Source organism: Salmo salar, unplaced genomic scaffold (genome assembly GCF_905237065.1).
Source record: "Salmo salar unplaced genomic scaffold, Ssal_v3.1, whole genome shotgun sequence".
In the NCBI taxonomy this organism is placed as follows: domain Eukaryota; kingdom Metazoa; phylum Chordata; class Actinopteri; order Salmoniformes; family Salmonidae; genus Salmo; species Salmo salar.
The window spans coordinates 34,268-55,791 of record NW_025548267.1 but is presented as its reverse complement, the minus strand read 5'-3'; the positions used below and the strand labels follow the sequence as shown (position 1 = coordinate 55,791).

At 43.4% G+C, this 21,524-nt stretch overlaps 1 protein-coding gene across 2 annotated transcripts in view; it reads right to left on the bottom strand.

Moving 5' to 3' along the window:
- Window positions 1-9,199, bottom strand: part of LOC123732823 (low affinity immunoglobulin gamma Fc region receptor III) — a 63,003-nt gene extending 53,804 nt beyond the window's left edge. For both annotated transcript variants that reach the window (XM_045712123.1, XM_045712124.1), the window contains exon 1: window positions 9,156-9,199. In XM_045712123.1, coding sequence (XP_045568079.1) covers window positions 9,156-9,180 — 25 coding nt within the window. In that variant the 5' untranslated portion in view covers window positions 9,181-9,199. The remainder of the gene's footprint in view (window positions 1-9,155) is intronic.
- Between the last annotated feature and the right edge of the window lie 12,325 nt (window positions 9,200-21,524).

Below are 21,524 nucleotides of genomic sequence, written 5' to 3'. Positions count from 1 at the left end.
TTCTGGCCCGACTGGAGAGCTGGGCGAGAGGTACCTCCCCCACCAGACCAGCTCCAGTTGCTCAGCCGGGCGCCACTACCGACACCCCCTGAAGTAGGATCGAGCGGGATCCGGATTACGCCACCGAGAGAATTTGATGGGACGGCCGCTGGGTGTAAGGGGTTTTGCTCCAGATTGAACTGTACCTGGCGACCGTCCGCCCCTCTCCCTCCGACGAAGAAAGAGTGAGCGTCCTCGTCTCCTGTCTTACGGGTAGAGCCCTGAATGGGCCAACGCGGTCTGGGAGGGCCCAGACTCGGCTCGGGGCGACTACCCGGAGTTCACCCGTCGCTTCTGGGTGGTATTCGATCATCCCCGAAGGGCAAAGGCGACGGGTGAGCGGCTGTTTCATTTGAGACAGGGGACGAGGAGCGCTCAGGACTTCACCCTGGAGTTCCGGACTCTCGCCGCGGGATCAAGGTGGAATGAGCGGGCCCTGATGGATCACTATCGCTGCAGTCTCAATGAGGAAGTCCGCTCGAGCTGGTAGGGACCACACCATCACCGGCTGGTAGATTTGTCCATCAGGCTGGACCACCTGCTGGCTACCCGGAGACATTCGAGTCGGGGTCTGTTCATTCCACCTCTCAGCCCTCCTGCACCACTGCCCATGGAGATAGGAGAAGCTGCTTCGAGGAGGAGACCGGAGGGGGGCCTCTCCTGCACCCACTGTGGACGCAGAGGACACACTGCGGACCGGTGCTGGAGGGGTCCACCCAGGAGTCCGGAGGGCAGGCAGAGCACTACATCGACCCCCCAGGTGAGTCAGCACCAGACACACCCAGAGCCCCCTGTCGACCACATGTACACTTCCGTTTGTTTTCCCGATTTTTCCCCTCACTTCCAGTATAAGGCACTAGTCGATTCAGGTGTAGCTGGGAGTTTTATGGACCGTGGGGTCGCTAATAAGTTAGGGATTCCCCTTGTTCAGCTGGACCACCCCTTCCCTGTGCACGCCCTAGATAGTCGACCGCTAGGGTCCGGCCAAGTAGGGGAGGTCACCGTGCCACTGGTTATGACGACGTGGGGGGGCCATGTGGAACGTATCAGCCTGTTCATCATTGACTCCCCAGCGTTTCCAGTGGTACTGGGAATCCCCTGGCTAGCCACACACAACCCCCAGATTTCGTGGAGACAGAGGGCTCTTACGGGGTGGTCGAGGGAGTGCTCAGGTAGGTGTGTAGGAGTTTCCATCGGTGCAACTACGGTGGAGAGTCCAGACCAAGTCTCTACCGTGCACATTCCTTCTGAATATGCCGATTTGGCTATCGCCTTCAGTAAAACGAAGGTGACTCAATTACCACCACATCGACAGGGGGATTGTGTGATAAACCTCCAAGCTGACGCGGCCCTTCCTAAGAGTCACGTGTATCCTCTGTCTCAGGAGGAGACAGCGGCTATGGAAACATACGTCACTGAGTCCTTGAGACAGGGATACATTCAGCCCTCTAAGTCCCCCGTCTCCTCGAGCTTCTTTTTTGTGAAGAAGAAGGAGGGAGGTCTGCGCCCGTGCATTGACTATAGAGGTCTAAATTCCATCACAGTGGGTTTCAGTTACCCGCTACCTCTCATTGCCACGGCAGTGGAGTCATTCCACGGGGCGCTTCTTCACGAAATTAGATCTCAGGAGCGCGTATAACCTGGTGCGTATCCGAGATGGAGACGAGTGGAAAACCGCATTTAGTACCACATATGGCCATTATGAGTACCTCGTCATGCCGTATGGGTTAAAGAATGCTCCCGCTGTCTTCCAATCCTTTGTGGACGAGGTTCTCCGAGACATGCTCGGACAGGGTGTGGTGGTGTACATCGATGACATCTTGATCTACTCCGCCACACACGCCGCGCATGTGGCTCTGGTGCGCAGAGTGCTTGGGCGGCTGCTGGAGCATAACCTATACGTCAAGGCTGAGAAATGTGAGTTCTCCAAACGAGCCGTCTCTTTCCTAGGATATCGCATTTCCACCACAGGAGTGGTGATGGAATGTGACCGCGTTACGGCTGTGCGTAATTGGCCGACCCCTACCACGGTGAAGGAGGTGCAGCGGTTTTGGGGTTCGCCAATTATTACCGGAGGTTTATCCAGGGTTTTGGTCAGGTGGCAGCTCCCATTACCTCACTGATGAAGGGGGGTCCGGTGCGGCTGCGGTGGTCAGCGGAGGCGGACAGGGCCTTCCATCATCTGAAGGTTCTGTTTACTGACGCTCCGGTGCTGGCACATCCAGATCCCTCTTTGCCATTTTTAGTGGAGGTGGACGCGTCCGAGGCTGGGGTAGGAGCAGTTCTGTCACAGCGTTCGGGCGCTCCTCCGAAGCTCCGCCCCTGCGCTTTCTTTTCTAGGAAGCTGAGCCCGGCGGAGCGCAACTACATTGTGGGGGACAGGGAGTTGTTAGCCATGGTCAGGGCTTTGACGGTGTGGAGACATTGGCTTGAGGGGGCACGTCACCCCTTTTCTCATCTGGACCGACCACCGTAACCTGGAGTACATCCGGGCAGCGAGGAGACTGAATCCTCGTCAAGCTAGGTGGGCTATGTTCTTTACTAAGTTCCAGTTCACCCTTTCATACATTCCGGGTTCTCGGAACCGGAAGGCCGACGCACTGTCGCGTCTCTATGACACCGAGGAGAGGACTATCGATCCCACTCCCATACTCCCTGCGTCCTGTTTAGTGGCGCCGGTGGTCTGGGAGGTGGATGCGGACATCGAGCGGGCGGTTCAGTCAGAACCCACTCCTCCTCAATGTCCCGCGGGTCTGAAGTTCGTTCCGCTTGGTGTTCATGATTGCCTGATCCGATGGGCCCACACTTTACCCTCCTCGGGTCATCCTGGGGTGGAACGGACAGTGCGAGGCCTGAAAGGGAAGTACTGGTGGCCCACCTTGGCTGAGGATGTAAGGCACTATGTCTCTTCTTGTTCAGTGTGCGCCCAGTGAAAGGCTCCTAGGCACCTGCCTCGAGGGAAACTACAGCCCCTCCCCGTTCCACAGCGACCTTGGTCGCACCTCTCGGTGGATTTCCTTACGGATCTCCCGCCATCTCAGGGGAACACGACGATCCTGGTTGTTGTGGATCGGTTCTCTAAGTCCTGCCGTCTGCTCCCATTGCCCGGTCTTCCTACGGCCCTACAGACTGCGGAGGCCCTATTCACCCATGTCTTCCGGCACTACGGGGTGCCTGAGGACATCGTATCTGATCGGTGTCCCAAGTTCACTTCTAGGGTGTGGAGGTCGTTTATGGAGAGGCTGGGGTCTCGGTCAGCCTGACCTCGGGTTTCCACCCTGAAAGTAATGGGCAGGTAGAACGCATTAACCAGGATGTGGGCAGGTTTCTGCGGTCGTATTGCCAGGACCGGCCAGGGGAGTGGGCGAGGTTCGTGCCATGGGCCGAGATTGCCCAGAACTCTCAGCGCCACTCCTCTACTAACCTGTCACCTTTTCAGGTAGTATTAGGTTATCAGCTGGTCCTGGTGCCCTGGCAGCAGAGCCAGACGGAGGCTCCTGCGGTGGAGGAATGGGTGCAGCGCTCTAAGGAGACCTGGAGTGCTGTCCAGGAGTGCCTGAAGCGGGCTATCAGGCGACAGAAGGAGAGCGCTGACCGCCGCCGCAGTGAGGCCCCCGTGTATAATCTGGGGGACAGAGTCTGGCTCTCGACCCGGAACCTGCCCCTCCGCCTGCCCTGCCGGAAGCTGGGTCCGCGATTTGTGGGGCCGTTCAAAGTCCTGAGGAGAATAAACGAGGTGTGTTATAGGTTACAACTCCCTTCATATTACCGTATTAACCCCTTGTTTCATGTGTCTCTCCTCAGGCCGGTGGTAGCTGGTCCACTGCAGGACGCTGGGGTACGGGAGGTCCCTCCGCCCCCCGGACATCGGGGGCCCGGCGCACACAGTCCGGGCCATCCTGGACTCCCGACGTCGGGTAGGGGGGCCTGCAGTACCACTTGGACTGGGAGGTACGGCCCGGAGGAGAGGTGTTGGGTTCCGGTGGGGGACATTTTGGATCCCACTATGCTCCAGGAGTTCCATCGTCTCCGTCCGGACCGGCCGGCGCCTTGCCCTCCGGGCCGTCCCCGAGGCCGGCGTCAGCGCACTGCGGGAGCTGCGCGCGTCAGGGGAGGGGTACTGTCCAGTTCCAGAGAAAATGGTGTCTAGGTCCGCACCTGTTTCCTTTTTGTCATTAGTCGGGGGTATTTAGTTTATTTAGTCCTGCCCTAATATTCCGTGACACAGGCCAATTGTAGTGAAATTCCTCAGGTTCAAGGATAAGCTTGCAGTCCTTGAAAAAGCCAAACTCCTTAAAACTTCTTACATCTAGCGGAACGTCGCACCAATATACATTCGTAGAGTGTGGCACGAAATACAAATAACCTTAAAAATGCTATAACTTCAATTTCTCAAACATATGACTATTTTGCACCATTTAAAAGATAAGACTCTCATTAATCCAACCACGTTGTCTGATTTCAAAAAGGCTTTACAGCGAAAGCAAAACATTAGATTATGTTAGAGAGTACCCAGCCAAAAAGTAATCACACAGCCATTTTCAAGCTAGCATATATGTCACAAAAACCAAAACCACAGCTAAATGCAGCACTAACCTTTGATGATCTTCATCAGATGACACTCCTAGGACATTATGTTATACAATACATGCATGTTTTGTTCAATCAATTTCATATTTATATCAAAAACAGCTTTTTACATTAGCATGTGATGTTCAGAACTAGCATTCCCACCCAAAACTTCCGGTGAATTTACTAAATTACTCATCAAAACCTTCACAAAATACACAACAATTATTTTATGAATTATAGATACAGATCTCCTTTATGCAATCGCGGTGTCAGATTTTATAATAGCTTTTCGGCGAAAGCACATTTTGCAATATTCTGAGTACATAGCTCGGCCATCAGAGGCTAGCTATTCAGGCACCCGCCAAGTTCGAGCCTCACTGAACTCAGAATTACTTGTAGAAAAATTGGATTACCTTTGCTGTTCTTCATCAGAATTCACTCCCAGGACTGCTACTTCAACAACAAATGTTGTTTTTGTTCCAAATAGTCCATGCAAATACCTCAGTTTTGTTCATGCGTTCAGGTAACTATCCAAACGGTCACGTGCGGCGCATTTCGAGACAAAATTTTTCAAAATGTACCTTTACCGTACTTAGAAGCATGTCAAACGCTGTTTAAAATCAATTTTTATGCTATTTTCATCGTAAAGTAGCGATAATATTCCAACCAGACAATATTGTATTCATTCAAAAATGGAGAGAAAAATGGCAAGTTCTCGGGACCGCGCATCTCCAGAGTCTCTATCATCAAGCAGTCCACTGACAAAGTGTGCTCCTGTTTTCTGCCCAGAGACAGGAGACGCCTCAAACCGGTTTCTGAAGGCTTTAGAGAGCCAGTGGAAGGCTTAGAAAGTGTTAGGTAACAGATTAGATCCTGTATTTTTGATAGAGATGCAACAGAAGGACAACAAATTGTCAGACATGGCACTTCCTGCATGGAATCTTCTCAGGTTTTGGCCTGCCATATGAGTTCTGTTATACTCACAGACACCATTCAAACAGTTTTAGAAACTTTAGAGTGTTTTGTATCCAAATCTAATAATAATATGCAAATATTTGACTCTGGGCCCGAGAAGTAGGCCGTTTAATTTGGGTATGTTTTTCATCCGCCGTGAAAATACTGCCCCCTACCCAAGACAGGTTAAAGGGTCCTTCATCTTCATCAATGAGGATTTCTCAGATGGGGTCCGTCAAAGAAGAAAGAACACTGCAAGAGAACAAGGTGACATAGCATATCTGAGATACGACAAACTAATTGTTCACCCTCCCTCCCATGGAATTAGGAGGAGCGACAGTCACAAGTAATTTCAGCCCCACATACACACACTGAGTATCTCTCTCTCAGATTCCAACTATTGATTCATGTTTGGACATATAAATACTGTAAATCAACAAAAGAAAGGTCTGTTAATTGCTCACTTGACTATATGCAGTTTAAGGAACAAAATTCATGAAATATGCTGTCTAGTGCTGTCAAACAAAATTCTTGTATTGGCAATATCAGAGACTCACTTGGACTCTTCTTTCGAGGATGCTGAGATCTCTATACATGGATACAATTTGTTCAGGAGGGACAGAAATAGATCTGGGGGTTGCAGTTTACATCCAGAATCATATTCCAGCAAAACAACGTCAGGACTTAATGTTGAATGGATTAGAGGCACTACAGATGCATTGACCACATTTGAAACCTATACTAGTTCGTTGCTGCTATAGGCCACCTAGTGCTGATTTTTTAGGGAGATATGAATATCGATTTTTTGAACACCAACTGTCCAATGAGAAATAAACATATTTCTGTTGCCAATGTACGTAACCTGACCCAAGTTATGGCATCACCAACCAGAACGTTCACTAATAGGTCTGGTATTACATCATCAACTTGTATCGATCACATTTTTACTAACATGGCTGAACATTGTTCTAAAGGTGTATCAGTGGCACTAGGTTACAGTGATCATAACTTGGTTGCACTCACTAGGAAAACTAAAATACCAAAGGCTGGCCCTACGGTAATCTACCCAAGGTCCTACAGAGGGTTCAATCAGGACTCATTTGTGGATGAGATTAAGAATACGAAATGGTTAGAAGTGTGTAGTAAGGATGATCCTGAAATCTTTGTTTATGAAATTATTTATGAATATAGCTGATAAGCATGCCCCTTTAAGAAAATGCACTGTGAGATCAAATGGTGCCCCATGGATGATGAGCTGAGAAATGTAATGATTCAACGTTATGATGCCAAAAATTGCAGATAAATCTGGTTCTTTGTTTGATAAGCAAAGTTATTGTAGAAATCGTGTGACCATCTAAAGAAAGGAGAAGAAGGGATTCTATCAGCACAAAATTGATGAAGTAATGGGGAAAAGCTGTGGAAAACGTTGAACACTTATGGGTAGGAATTCAAACATGTCTGCCTCTTTTGTGGAATCAGAGGGTATATTTATTACAAAACCACATGACATCGCAAACTACTTTATTTTACCGGCAAAGTGGACAAGTTGAGGAGTGCTATGATTCCAACTGAGGGCTCCATGTCATACACCCTTATAAAATATTGTAACATGAAGGAGAGGCAAGGCAGGTTTGAATTTCATCAAGTAGAAAGGGAAGAGGTAGAAAGGAGTTGTCCTATAAGCTTGCTGCCTGTGTTAAGTAAATTATTGGAAAAATTGTATCTGTACAAATCAAGGATTATTTCTCATGTAATGGTCTGATAACGGGTTACTAGCATGCATACAAAGAAGGGCATTATATGAGTACAGCCTTAGCACAAATGACAGATGATTGGTTAAAGAGTATGGATGATAGTAAGTTAATTGGTACAGTGTTGCTGGATTTCAGTGCTGCTTTTGATGTAATTGATCATGAACTGTTACTAGGAAAACTCAAATGTTATGGTTTTAAGTCTGCAGCTCTATCCTGGATGGAAAGCCATCTATCCAAGAGAAGGCAAAAAGTGTTATTTAATGGTAGCTTTTCAAATAGTAAAGATATACATTATGGTGTTCCTCAAGGAAGTTGCCTAGGCCCACATTACTAATGATTCACCTTGAGTAATGAACAAAGCAAGAGTGGTCATGTATGCTGACGACTCTCCAATGTATAAGCGCAGCCTCAGAATGTACTGAGCAGTGAACTAAGAATGGTGTCTGAGTGGGTTGATATGAACAAATTGCTGCTGAACATTTCTAAAACTAAATGTATTGTATTTGGTTCTAGATATATGCTTACTGATGATCCCCAATTGAATTTGTCAATGAATAGAACACATGTAGAAAAGTGAAAAAAACTAAACTGCTAGGCATCATGTTGGATGCAGCTTTATCATGGTCAGAACACATAGATAATATTGCTATTAAGATGAATAAGGGAATTACTGTTGCAAGAAAATGTTCACAGTATGTAACATCTAGCACTCTGAATCAGGTGATTCAATCCCAGGTCCTATCACACTTAGAGTACTGTCCAGTTATATGGTCATCTGCAGCAAAGAACGATATAAAAAAGCTCCAAATTGCTCAAAACAGGGCTGCCAGATTATCTCTTCATAACCGAATGAATATTATTAAAACGCATCAGAATCTCTCATGGCTTCATGTTAAAAACAAATTACTATCTAGTCTTCTGATTTTCTTTAGGAATGTTATATTTTTTAAAAAACCACAGTATTTTTCAGTCTAATAATTAATACTAGCAACACGCATAACCCCCAAACCAGACAGCCAAATTCAAGGCAAGGACAAATCACCTTAAATCTACAGTTTTATGTAGAGCAATACTGAATGGAACTTTTTACCAATCCATATTTCTCAGGCAACAAGTAAATCCACCTTCAAGAAAAAAATAAAAGAACATCTAATGTGATAGACCATACGACTGGACAGGAAATAGACAGTATCAACTGATGTGTGTTTCCTGTCAGGTATTTTAAATGTCTGTATTGTCTACTTGTTGAATGTTTGTGAAGTCTTGATTGTGGTTGTTTGTAATGTCTTGTTAATTGGTGTTGGACTCCAGGAAGATAAGCTAGCATTATGGCGTTAGCTAATGGGGATCCTAATAAAATTACAAAATTACATTAAACTATATAGATATTAAACGATATAGATATTAAACTATATAGATATTAAACTATATAGATACTAAACTACATAGATATTACACCATATATATTCAACTATAGAGATATTAAACTATATAGATGTTAAACCATACAGATATTAAACAATACAGATATTAAACTATATAGATACTAAACAATATAGATATTAAACTAGATATAATTTACACCATATAGATATTGAGCTATATACCGTAGATATTAAATTATACAGATATTAAACTATATAGATTTTTAACCATCTAGACATTAAACCATCTAGATATTAAACTATATAGATTTTTAACCATATAGATATTAAACTATATAGATATTAAACCATATAGATATTAAACTATATAGATATTAAACCATATAGATATTAAACCATATACATTTTAAACGATATAGATATTACACCATACAGATAATATTGAACTCACAGAGTAGAACACAGTGGCGTTCCATCTCAACGTGTCGATTACTAAACTCTAGTGGCTTGTAGGCTGTCCAACCCCCACCCCACCTCTCCTCTCCACCCATCTGTACTTCCTCTCTGCTGAGAGGATGTGAAAGATGTGTATTACAGAAGGATGAGGCCTAGAGAGAAGAGAGACAGAAAGAGACATAGTGAGGTAGAGATGGAGAGAGAGAACGGAAAGAGAGTAAGAGAGTGAGAGAGTGAGAGAGAGAGAGAGAAAGAGAATGCAAAAGATAGAATTAACATCAACGGGGCTGTAGTGGAGTGGGTCGAGAGTTTCAAGTACCTTGGTGTCCACATCACCAACAATCTATCATGGTCCAAACACACCAAGACAGTCATGAAGAGGGCTACAACAACACCTTTTCACCCTCAGGAGACTGAAAAAGGTTTGGCATAGGTCCCCAGATCCTCAAAAAGGTCTACAGCTGCACCATCAAGAGCATCCTGACCGGTTGGATCACTGCCTGGTATGGCAACTGCTCGGCCTCTGACCGTAGGCGCTACAGAAAGTAATGCGAACGGCCCAGTACATAACTGGGGCCAAGCTTCCCTGCCATCCAGGACCTACAGTGGGGGAAAAAGTATTTGATCCCCTGCTGATTTTGTACGCTTGCCCACTTACAAAGAAACGATCAGTCTATAATTTTAGTAGTATGTTTATTTGAACAGCGAGAGACAGAATAAGAACAAAAATATCCAGAAAACGCATGTCAAAAATGTTATGAAATGATTTGCATTTTAATGAGGGAAAGAAGTATTTCCCCACTGTATATACTAGGCAGTGTCAGAGGAAAGCCCAAAAAATTGTCACAGACTCCAGTCACCCAAGTCATAGACTGTTCTTTGCTACCACACGGTAAGCGATACGGAGCGAGGACCAAAAGGCTCCTTAAAACCTCTTCAATCTAGGGGCAGTATTTTCACGGCCGGATAAAAAAACATACCCGATTTAATCTGGTTACTACTCCTGCCCAGAAACTAGAATATGCATATAATTAGTAGATTTGGATAGAAAACACCCTAAAGTTTCTAAAACTGTTTGAATGTTGTCTCATATAGCAGTCAAAACCCTGAGCGAAACTCAAACAGGAATCACATTCAAACCTCTGCCTATGAAACACACAGGATCTGATTAGTCATGTAGCACTTCATAAGGCTTCCTCTAAGGCTTCCTCTTCATAAGGCTTCCTCTGTCAACAGTCTTTATAAAGTGGTTTGAGTCTTCTCCGGCAGAAACTGACCGAAGGAGAAGCATGGAAAGGTGGTCACAAGCGGATGGCCTATTCTTCTATGGGCGCGCGCTCCCGTGGTGTACTCTCTCGTTCCTAACGTTTTAAAAGAGAATGCAATCGTCCGCCTTGAATATTATTGAAGTTCTCGTTGAAAAAAGACCCTAAAGATTTATGCTATACAACGTTTGACATGTTTGAACGCCCGAAAATATTTTTTTTCCGTACTTTTAGTGACGAACGTGTTCACGCGCTTTGGTCTTTTGGGATAGAGTACAGTAGCCTACAGGACGTGTTATCAAGACGGAGCTATTTCGACATAAATTATGAACTTTTTCGAACAAACCTACATTTGTTATCAACCTGGGATTCCTGGAAGTCCCTTCTGAAGAAGATAATCAAAGGTAAGGGAATATTTACAATACTATATCATTGATTTTACATGGTTCCAAGAGGGCGCTAACCTGTAAAGCCTAGACTATTTTTCTGAGCATAGTACCTCGTTTATGGCAAAATGTGATTTCCCAGTAATGTTATTTTTAAATCCGGCAATGCGGTTGCATTCACGAGATGTTAATCTATAATTCTTTGAATGACAATATAATATTTTAGAAATGTTTTCTATATGTTATTTAGTAAATTGTAGGGCTGATTCACCGTAAGTTTTTGAGGGAAAATATTTTATGAACGTCACGCGCCACTGTAAAATGCTGTTTTTATATATAAATATGAACTTTATTGAACAAAAGAATGTATGTATTGTGTAACATGATGTCCTTGGAGTGTCATCTGATGAAGATCATCAAAGGTTAGTGCTGCATTTAGCTATGGTTTTGTTTTTGTGACATTATATGCTAGCTTGAAAAATGGGTGTCTGGTTATTTCTGACTGGGTACTCTCCTAACATAATCTAATGTTTTGCTTTCGCTGTAAATCCTTTTTGAAATCGGACAACGTAGTTTGATTAACGAGAGTCTAATCTTTCAAATGGTGTGAAGTAGTCATATGTTTGAGAAATTGAAGTTATAGCATTTTTAAGGTTTTTGTATTTCGCGCCAAAGCGTCGCAATTGGCTGTTGGCGAGGTGTTCCGCTAGCGGAACATTTGACCATAACAGGTTAACCTGTTTAGGATAGGGGCAGTATTGACACGGCTGGATAAAAACCCACTCCTACCCAGTAACTAGAATATGCATATACTTATTACACATGGATAGAAAACACCCTAAAGTTTCTAAAACTGTTTGAATGGTGTCTGTGAGTATAACAGAACTCATTTGGCAGGCAAAAACCTGACAAGGTTTCAGGCAGGAAGTGGCCTGTCTGACAAGGTGTCGTTCTTCTTGTCTCTGTTTATTGAAGAGTGAGGATCTTAGCTGTCCCGTGACACTTCCCTACGGCTGCCATAGGGTCTCAGAAGGCGGCAAAAAGCTGAATCGTGGCTTTGCAGGCTCTGGCTGAAAAAAAGTAAGCGCGTTTGGGTAGTGGCTGGTTACAGTACTGTGAGACTCAGGCTCGTGCCCGCTTCGACCGAAAGCTTGGTTTACTTTCCTCAGTTTAGCTAAATGGACATTCCAGGTCGGAATATTATCGCTTTTCTCACGAGAAAAATGTCGTAAAAATTGATTTTAAACAGCGGTTGACATGCTTGGAAGTACGGTAATGGAATATTTAGAATTTTATTGTCGCGAATTGCGCCATGCGCGCGACACTTCTTTACTATTTCGGATTGTGTCTGGAACGCACGAACAAAACGCCGCTATTCGGATATAACGATGGATTATTTTGGACCAAACCAACATTTGTTATTGAAGTAGCAGTCCTGGGTGTGCATTCTGACGAAGACAACAAAAGGTAATCAAACTTTTATAATAGTAAATATGATTATGGTGAGTGCTAAACTTGCCGGGTGTCTAAATAAGCCGAGCCCGTGATGCCTGGGCTATGTACTTAGAATATTGCAAAATGTGCTTTCACCAAAAGCTATTTTAAATCGGACATATCGAGTGCATAGAGGAGGTCTGTATCTATAATTCTTAAAATAATTGTTATGCTTTTTGTGAACGTTTATCGTGAGTAATTTAGTAAAATGTTAGCGAATTCCCGGAAGTTTGCGGGGGTATGCTAGTTCTGGAACGTCACATGCTAATGTAAAAAGCTGGTTTTTGATATAAATATGAACTTGATTGAACAAAACATGCATGTATTGTATAACATAATGTCCTAGGGTTGTCATCTGATGAAGATCATCAAAGGTGAGTGCTGCATTTAGCTGTCTTCTGGGTTTTGTGACATTATATGCTGGCTTGAAAAATGGGTGTCTGATTATTTCTGGCTTGGTACTCTGCTGACATAATCTAATGTTTTGCTTTCGTTGTAAAGCCTTTTTGAAATCGGACAGTGTGGTTAGATTAACGAGAGTCTTGTCTTTAAATGGCTGTAAAATAGTCATATGTTTGAGAAATTGAAGTAATAGGATTTTTAAGGTTTTGAAAATCGCGCCACAGGATAGATGTGGCTGTTACGTAGGTGGAGACGAATTCGTCCCCCTAGCCTAGAGAGGTTAACAGCTTCGACTGCTGAACAATTAATCAAAATGGCCACCGAACTACTATTACATTGGCCCAATTGTTTTGTACACTGCTGCTACTCACTATTTTTTACTGTAGTTTATTTGGTAAATATTTTCGGAACTGCACTGTTAAGGGCTTGTAAGTAAACATTACACTTGTTGTATTCGGTGCAAATCCATTTTGATTTGATTTGATTCGAACTATGACAACATAACCAACAACAACGGGTCACAACTCCTGCGCTCTGTTGCATGTACATAGTCAATGGTAGGCTTTGACGGGACTCCTACTGTGGTACACACTATAGCTCATCTCTTGTCAATAGTACTGTTGTAAGGCTGCGTGCTGGTGGCAGGAAGTCAGGCGCAGGGGATCGAACTTGGTATAAACGGACAGTTTAATAAGTGCTCAAAAAAACTCTGAAAACCAAGATCTATATCTCAAAAATACAAAATAATACAAGTGGGTACAAAACCCGTTACACACCAGAACATATCTTCACATAGCTTACAAACAAACAATCACCGACAAGACATGAGGGGGAACAGAGGGTTAAATACACAACATGTAATGAATGGGATTGGAACCAGGTGTGTGGGAAGACAAGACAAAAACCAAAGGAAAATGAAAAGAGGATCAGCGATGGCTAGAAGGTCGCACTTCAACTGCCGAACGCCACCAACAAGGAGAGGGACCAACGCGGAAGTCGTGACAACTGTACATTATTTTATCACTGACCTCAGCCCAGCCCACTGACACCCCAATCACAACAAAATCACACTCTACTTCAACAGACTATTACTCAATCATGAGGCATCAGAGGAACTGAATAATATCAAGAAATGCTATAGATGGAAGGAAAGTAGTGTGAAACCAAAAAACAATTAGTCAACAACAAATTCGATCCCTTTTAGACAACTTCCTGGACAAAACGTTCCACTGTAATAGCGAAGGTGTAAACTTGGCAGTAGAAAACCTAAACAGTATATTTGACCTCTTAGCTTCCCTATCAAATCAAAATATGTCAAGCAGACAACCTCAGAAAATTAACAACAATTACAAAAACAAAACAGAAATACACAGAATCTTCTGGGAAAATTGGAAAACACTAAACAACAGGAAGAGTTATCTATTGTCACAGGCGTCAAAGTGAGTTGCCTAAGTATGGTTCCTAATCAGAGACAACGATAGACACCTGCCTCTGATTGGAAAACATACCCGGCCAAAACATAGAAAACAAAACATAGAATGCCCACCCACCTATCACACCCTGGCCTAGCTAAACAGAAAAACACAGCTCTCCTAGGTCAGAGCGTGATATCTATCCAAAACAGAGATGTATGGATAAACCACTTCTCCAATCTTTTTGGATCTATAACAAAAAACAAACATCAAAAACATATACATGATCAATTACAAATCTTGAAATCAGTTAAAGACTACAAGAACCCACTGGATTCTCCAATTACATTGAAGGAACTACAGGACAAAATACAAACCCTCCAACCCAAAAAGGCCTGTTGTGTTGATGGTATCCTAAATGAAAATGATAAAATACACAGACAAGAAATTCCAATAGGCTATACTTAAAGTCTTTAACATCATCCTCAGCTCCTCAAATCATCATCTTCCCCAGTATTTGGAACCTAGAACTGATCCCCCCAATCCACAAATGTAACCCCAATAACTACCAGGTGATATGTGCTCAACAGAAACCTTGGAAACCCCTCTGCAAAATCATTAACAGCAGACTCATACATTTTCTGTGAAAATAATGTACTGAGCAATTGTCAAATTAGGCGTTTCAACAAATGACATACGACAGAAGATTTATTCACCATGCACACCCTAATTGACAAAAGAAACAAACCAAAACTAAAGCAAAGTTTTCTTATGCTTTGTTGATTGAAAAAATATTTTGGGTCTGCTACACAAGTTGATGGAAAGTGGTGGTGTTGGAGAAAAAACACGCGACATTATAAAATCCACACAATCAACAAGCGTGTGTGGTTAAAGTTGTCAAAAAAACACACAAATGAGGTGAGACAGGGATGCAGCTTAGCCCCACCCTCTTCAACATATCAATGAATTTGGCAAGGGCTCTAGAACAACATGCAGCACCCAGCCTCACCCCTACTAGAATCTGAAATCAAATGTCTACTGTTTGCTGATGATCTGGTGCTTCTGTCCCCAACCAAGGAGGGATTACAGCAGCACCTAGATCTTCTGCACAGTTTCTGTCAGGCCTGGGCCCTGACAGTAAACCTCAGTAAGACAAAAAATATGGTATTCCAAAAAAGGTCCAGTTACCAGGTCCACAAATACAAATTCCATCGAGACACCATTTCCCTAGAGCACACAAAAGCTATGCATACCTCGGCCTAAACATCAGCGCCACAGGTAACTTCCACAAAGCTGTGAATGATCTGAGAGACAAGGCAAAGAAGGGCCTCTAAGTCATCAAAAGGAACATAAAAAGTGTACCACTTAGGATCTGGCTAAAAATACTTGAATCAATTATAGAACCAATTGCCCTATATGGTTGTGAGGTCTGGGGTCCGCTCACCAACCAAGAATTCACAAAATGGGACAAACACCAAATTGAAAAGAGAAAAGAGCCGTTAAATTCTACAACGTTCCATAACAAAGCCATCACCTACAGAGATGAACCTGGAGAAGAGTTCCCTAAGCAAGCTGGTCCTGGGGCTCTGTTCACAAACACAAACAGACCCCACAGAGCCCCAGGACACCAACACAATTAGACGCAACCAAATCATGAGAAAACCAAAGATAATTCACCAAAAAAATTGAGCAAACTAGGATGCTATTTGGCCATAAACAGAGAGTACACGGTGGCAGAATAACCTGACCACTGTGACTGATCCAAACTTAAGGAAGCTTTGACCATGTACAGAGACTCAGTGAGCATAGCCTTGCCCATATTGAGAAAGGCCGCAGTAGGCAGACCTGGCTCTCAGAGAAGACAGGCTATGTGCACACTGCACACAAAATGAGGTGAAACTGAGCTACACTTCCCTAACATCCTGCCAAATGTATGACCATTTTAGAGACACATTCCTTCAGATTGCAATGACCCACAAAGAATTCTTAAACATGTCCAATTTTGATAAACGCCCATATCTACTGAGGTGAAATACCACAGTGTTCCATCACAGCAGCAAGATGTGTGACCTGTTGCCACAAGAAAAGGTCAAACAGTTATACACCCCAACAGGTCTCAGTGTTTAATGTGTAGTTAGATACATTTAGACACTTTTTAAGTTTTATTATTAGTGGATATTGGCTTAATTCTGCCCTACATTGTTTGTAGTTTTCTCTGGACATGTAGGAGAATCTTACAGAACTCTGCATGCAGGGTTTCAATGGGGTGTTTGTCCCATTTGATGAAATCTTGTTTTGCAAGTGGACCCCACACCTTGCTGCCATAAAGGGACCCCACACCTCGCTGCCATAAAAGTGGACCCCACACCACGCTACCATAAAGTGGACCCCACACCTCGCTGCCATAAAGTGGACCCCACACCTCGCTGCCATAAAGTGGACCCCACACCACGCTGCCATAAAGTGGACCCCACACCTCGCTGCCATAAAGTGGACCCCACACCTCGCTGCCATAAAGTGTGATTGGTTCAATGACATATTCAATTCGTTTGATTTGGTTTAGCGTCTAATTGTATTTTAGTCCTGGGGCTCTCCTTCGGGTCTGTTTGTGTTTCGAACAGAGCCCCAGGACACCAACACAATTAGACGCAACCAAGTCTGAGAAAACCAAAGATAATTAACAAAAAAAATTGAGCAAACTAGATGCTATTTGGCCATAAACAGAGAGTGTACCCGGTGGCAGAATACCTGACCACTGTGACTGATCCAAACTTAAGGAAAGCTTTGACTATCTTCAGACTCAGTGAGCATAGCCTTGCTATTGAGAGAAGGCCGCGAGTAGGCAGACCTGGCTCCAAGAGAAGACAGGCTATATGCACACTCAACACAAAATCGAGGTGGAAACTGAGCTACACTTCCTAACATCCTGCCAAATGTATGACCATTATTAGAGACACATATTTCCTTCAGATTGCAATGACCCACAAAGAATTCTTAAACAGTCCAATATTTGATAAACGCCCATATCTACTGGGTGAAATACCACGTGTTCCATCACACAGCAAGATGTGTGACCTGTGCCACAAGAAGGTCAACCAGTTATACAATCTTCAATGAATAGGTCTCAGTGTTTAGTTCAAAGGATACATTTGTATACTTTGTTGACATAGTAGATACTGGCTTAATTTTGTCTCTACATTGTTTGTAGTTTTTCTCTGGACATGTAGAATCTATGAACTTGCATGGTGGGTTTCAGCGTGGGGTGTTTGTCCCATTGATGAAATTGTTTTGCAAGTGGACCCTACACCTTGCTGCCGTGGACCCACACTTTGCTTGCCAGCAAAGTGGACCCTACACCACGCTGCCGTGATCCACCTCGCCATGGCCCACACCTCGCTGCCATAAAGTGGACCCCACACCACGCTGCTATAAAGTGGACCCACACTCGGGCTGCCACAAAGTGGACCCTACACCCGCCATAAAGTGTGATTGGTTCAATGACACATTCAATTCGCTTGATTTGCTGTTTAATTGTGTTGGTGTCCTAAATTTGTGGGGTCTGCTTGTGTTTGTGAACAGAGCCCCAGGACACCAACACAATTAGACGCAACCAAATCACAAGAAAACCAAAAGATAATTAACAAAAAAATTGAGCAAACTAGGTTATTTATTATGTAAACGAGTACACGCAATAACCTGACCACTGTGACTGATCCAAACTTAAGGAAAGCTTTGACTATGTACTAGACTCAGTGAGCATAGCCTGCTATTGAGAAAGGCCGCAGGTAAGGCATCCATTTTCAAGAGAAGACAGGCTATGTGCACACTGCAAAAATAAATGAGGTGAAATCTGAGCTACACTTCCTAACATCCCGCCAAATGTATGACCATTTAAGAGACACATACTTCAGATTGCAATGACCCAATAAAGAATTCTTAAAACATGTCCAATTTTTGATAAACGCCCATATCTACTGGGTGAAATACTCATATGCTCCCATCACAGCAGCAAGATGTGTGACTCCACAAGAAAGGTCAACCAGTGAAGAACAAACACCATTTTCCCTTTTTTGCATTTATTTGTACATTGTTACAATTCAGAGTACTAATATAGACACAATATGACATGATACAAATAATTTGAATTGAATTGAATTAGTTAATTCAATTGAGAGACAGAGAGAGGGGAGTGAGAGAGAGGGAGAGAGAGAAGGAGGAAAAGAGAGAGAGAGAGAGAGAGAGTGTTTAGCAGAGAGAGAGAAAAAGGAGTGAGAGACAGAGCCTGGACCTGTTAGGGATGTACTGCCAGACCAGCCCTGGCAGTAAACCCAACAAAGACTAAAAATAAATGATTTTCCAGAGAAGATCCAGATCTCAGGGAATTAGACCAAAATAAAGTTCTCAATTGTTACAAAATATATAGAGTAATCCACACACTACAATTACTGAGGTTTGGGCACAAGCTCAACTTCACACCTAATGAGGCAGCAGTGAACTGAGAGAGAATAGGGCGCAGGGCATTAAAACGCCATTAAAAACAAATTCAAAATTGAAATACCCATTAAAAGCCTGTATAAAACGAATTGAATATGTCATTGAACCAATCACACTTTATGGCATGGTGGGGTCCACTCCTTTAGTGATGTGTGGGGTCCACTTTATGGCAGCGAGGTGTGGGGTCCACTTTATGGCAGCGAGGTGTGGGGTCCAGCCTTTATGGCAGCGTGGTGTGGGGTCCACTAATGGCAGCGAGGTGTGGGGTCCACTTTACAACAGCAAGGTGTGGGGTCCACTTTATGGCAGCGTGGTGGGGGTCCACTTAGTGTGGCAAAGCAAGGTGGGGTCCACTTTATGGCAGCAAGGTGTGGGGTCCACTTGCAAAATAAGATTTCAGTAATCGGGACAAACACCCCATTGAAAACCCCTGCATGAAAAGTTTCTTGTAAGATTCTCCTACATGTTCCAGAGAAAAACTACAAACAATGTAGGGCAGAATTAAGCCAATATCCATTAATAATAAAATCTCTTAAAAATTCTAAATGTATCTAACTACACATTAAACATTTTCGAGACCTGTTGGGGTGTATAAAGTGTATTCAACTACACATTAAACACTGAGACTGTTGGGCCCAACTGTTCCTAGGTGTTGGAGGTCCTAGTAGACTGGATCAGCTCTCTGTCCCTCACTCATCTCTCCCTCTCTTTACCTAGTGACCTCTGTTCATCAGAACGTCATGGTGGGTGGAAAAAGATGCTCTCTTCAGCAGCGGTGAACAAACTTTCACAACCCTGTCGGGCCACCTCCTTTACTTCCCTTTCTCAATCTTCTCTCTCCCCTTTCCTTGTTCATGTCTCACACACTTCTTAAGACGCTGCGGCCTTGACTCCATCAACAGCATCAGCAACAGAGAAAAGTGCTTTCCACAACAGAGTTAGAGTCGTTTATGTACTTCTTTTAGACGCTGTGCAGCCTTGAATCTCATCAACAGCTAGAGTTAGTTTATCATGAGAACATACAGACACCAGACTGGAACCAGTCATAGTATCAGTTGTGGCAAGGCTTCATTACTACACACAAAAGGAAAGTTGTAGTGTCCATGATGAATGATGTAAAGGCTTCATTACTACTAACAGAAGGAAAGCTTGTAGTGTCCATGATGAATGATGTAAAAGGCTTCATTACTACCAACAGAAGGAAAGTTGTAGTGTTATGTCCATGATGAAATGTTAAAAGGCTTCAATACAATACTACTAACAGAAGTGAACGTTAGTTTAATGTTAAAAATTGACAAAATTATGGCTAATCATAATTAATTAATAATAAACACTATTACCCAGTCTCACAATCTCCAATTCGCTTAAAAAAAGTGAATAAGTCGCTTTAGATGTCTGATAATACTGACCAACTGCTAGTTCAAATTGTTGGGACTATTGTCTTTACTTGCTTTATCATTGACTCAAAGGAAGACAAGCTACCTAAATGTGACTTATCATCGGCTAGTGGCAGCTCTCAGCCTGTGTTCCGCTTGCATGCTGTGTTTGGACTATAATAGTTTGTTGGTGATGTGGACACCACAATCATGATCAAGCTTCCCAACCTGCTCCCACCGCAGGCTGTCTCGTTGTTGTCAGTGACCAGGCCTACCAATCGTTGCAAAACTTAATGATGGTGTTGGGTTGTGCATTGTCTTTATTTTTGCATCACAACACTGAGAGGCCTCATTTTAAATTGATTCGGACTTTATTTATCCACTTGGGTCCTGTTTCAGTAATGATATCAGACCTTCTTCTTGTGTGTCCTATAATCTACCATTTATAGGGAGTGGTTAAAAATGCTAATAATGGTCCTCCTGAGTATCAGTTTGCAACATTTCCACTAAAAAAGCCATTCAGCCCCGGGAGTTTTCCCATCCTTAAAGGCTTTGTCCTTCGGCCACTGGGAAGTGTTCGAATTTCGATGACTGACGTCTAAAGTAAACTGCCTGTTACACCGCCCAGTTGTATAATCTCTTACAATAAAAACAGGCCTATTCTCCGTTGAAATATTATCAGCTTTATTTAGATATTAGATAACCTGAGGATTAATTAGAAACATCGTTATTTGCACATTTTTCCAAAATTCTTAAAAAAACGACAGAGTCCTCTTCTCCCATTGCACCAAATTCTTACTTCCTATGACTTCCTACGATTAAACATGACAAAGGTATCCCTCGTACATCCAGGTCCAAAACTTTCTTCAGGCTAGCCTGTTGAAAGCTAGGGGCATGACAATGCTGGATAAAAAACATATCCGATTTAATCTGGTTTCACTCCTACCCAGTAAATTCAGAATATGTAGCATATATATTATATATGGACAGAAAACACCCTACATTTTCTAAAACTGTTTTATTTGTGTCTGTGAGTATAACAGAATCCCAGTCGGCAGGCAAACCCCACATTTTCTGACAGTGCTGATACCTGATGTGTCAGGTTTACTTTAAAACCTATCCTATTGAAAAACACAGGGCTGAGGAATATTTGGCACTTCAATTGCTTCCACTAGATGTCACCAGCCTTTACAAAGTGTTTTGAGTCTTCTGGAGGGGAGATCTGACCGAACAAGAGCCATGAATCATGATGGCCCATTAGACACCTGGCGAGTTCATGCTGGGTACCTGCAACACGTTATAAAAGTTATTATGCATTCGTCCACCTTGAATATTATTCATGTTCTGGCTAAAAAGGCCCTAATGATTTATGCTATACAACGCTTGACATGTTTGAACGAACGAATATATTTTTCCCTCGCTTCATGACTTCCAGGAACCGCTGGCTTTAGATCATGTGCCAACAAGACGGAGATTTTTGTACATAAACAATGAGCTTTTTTGAACAAAACCACATTCGTTATGGACCCAAGATA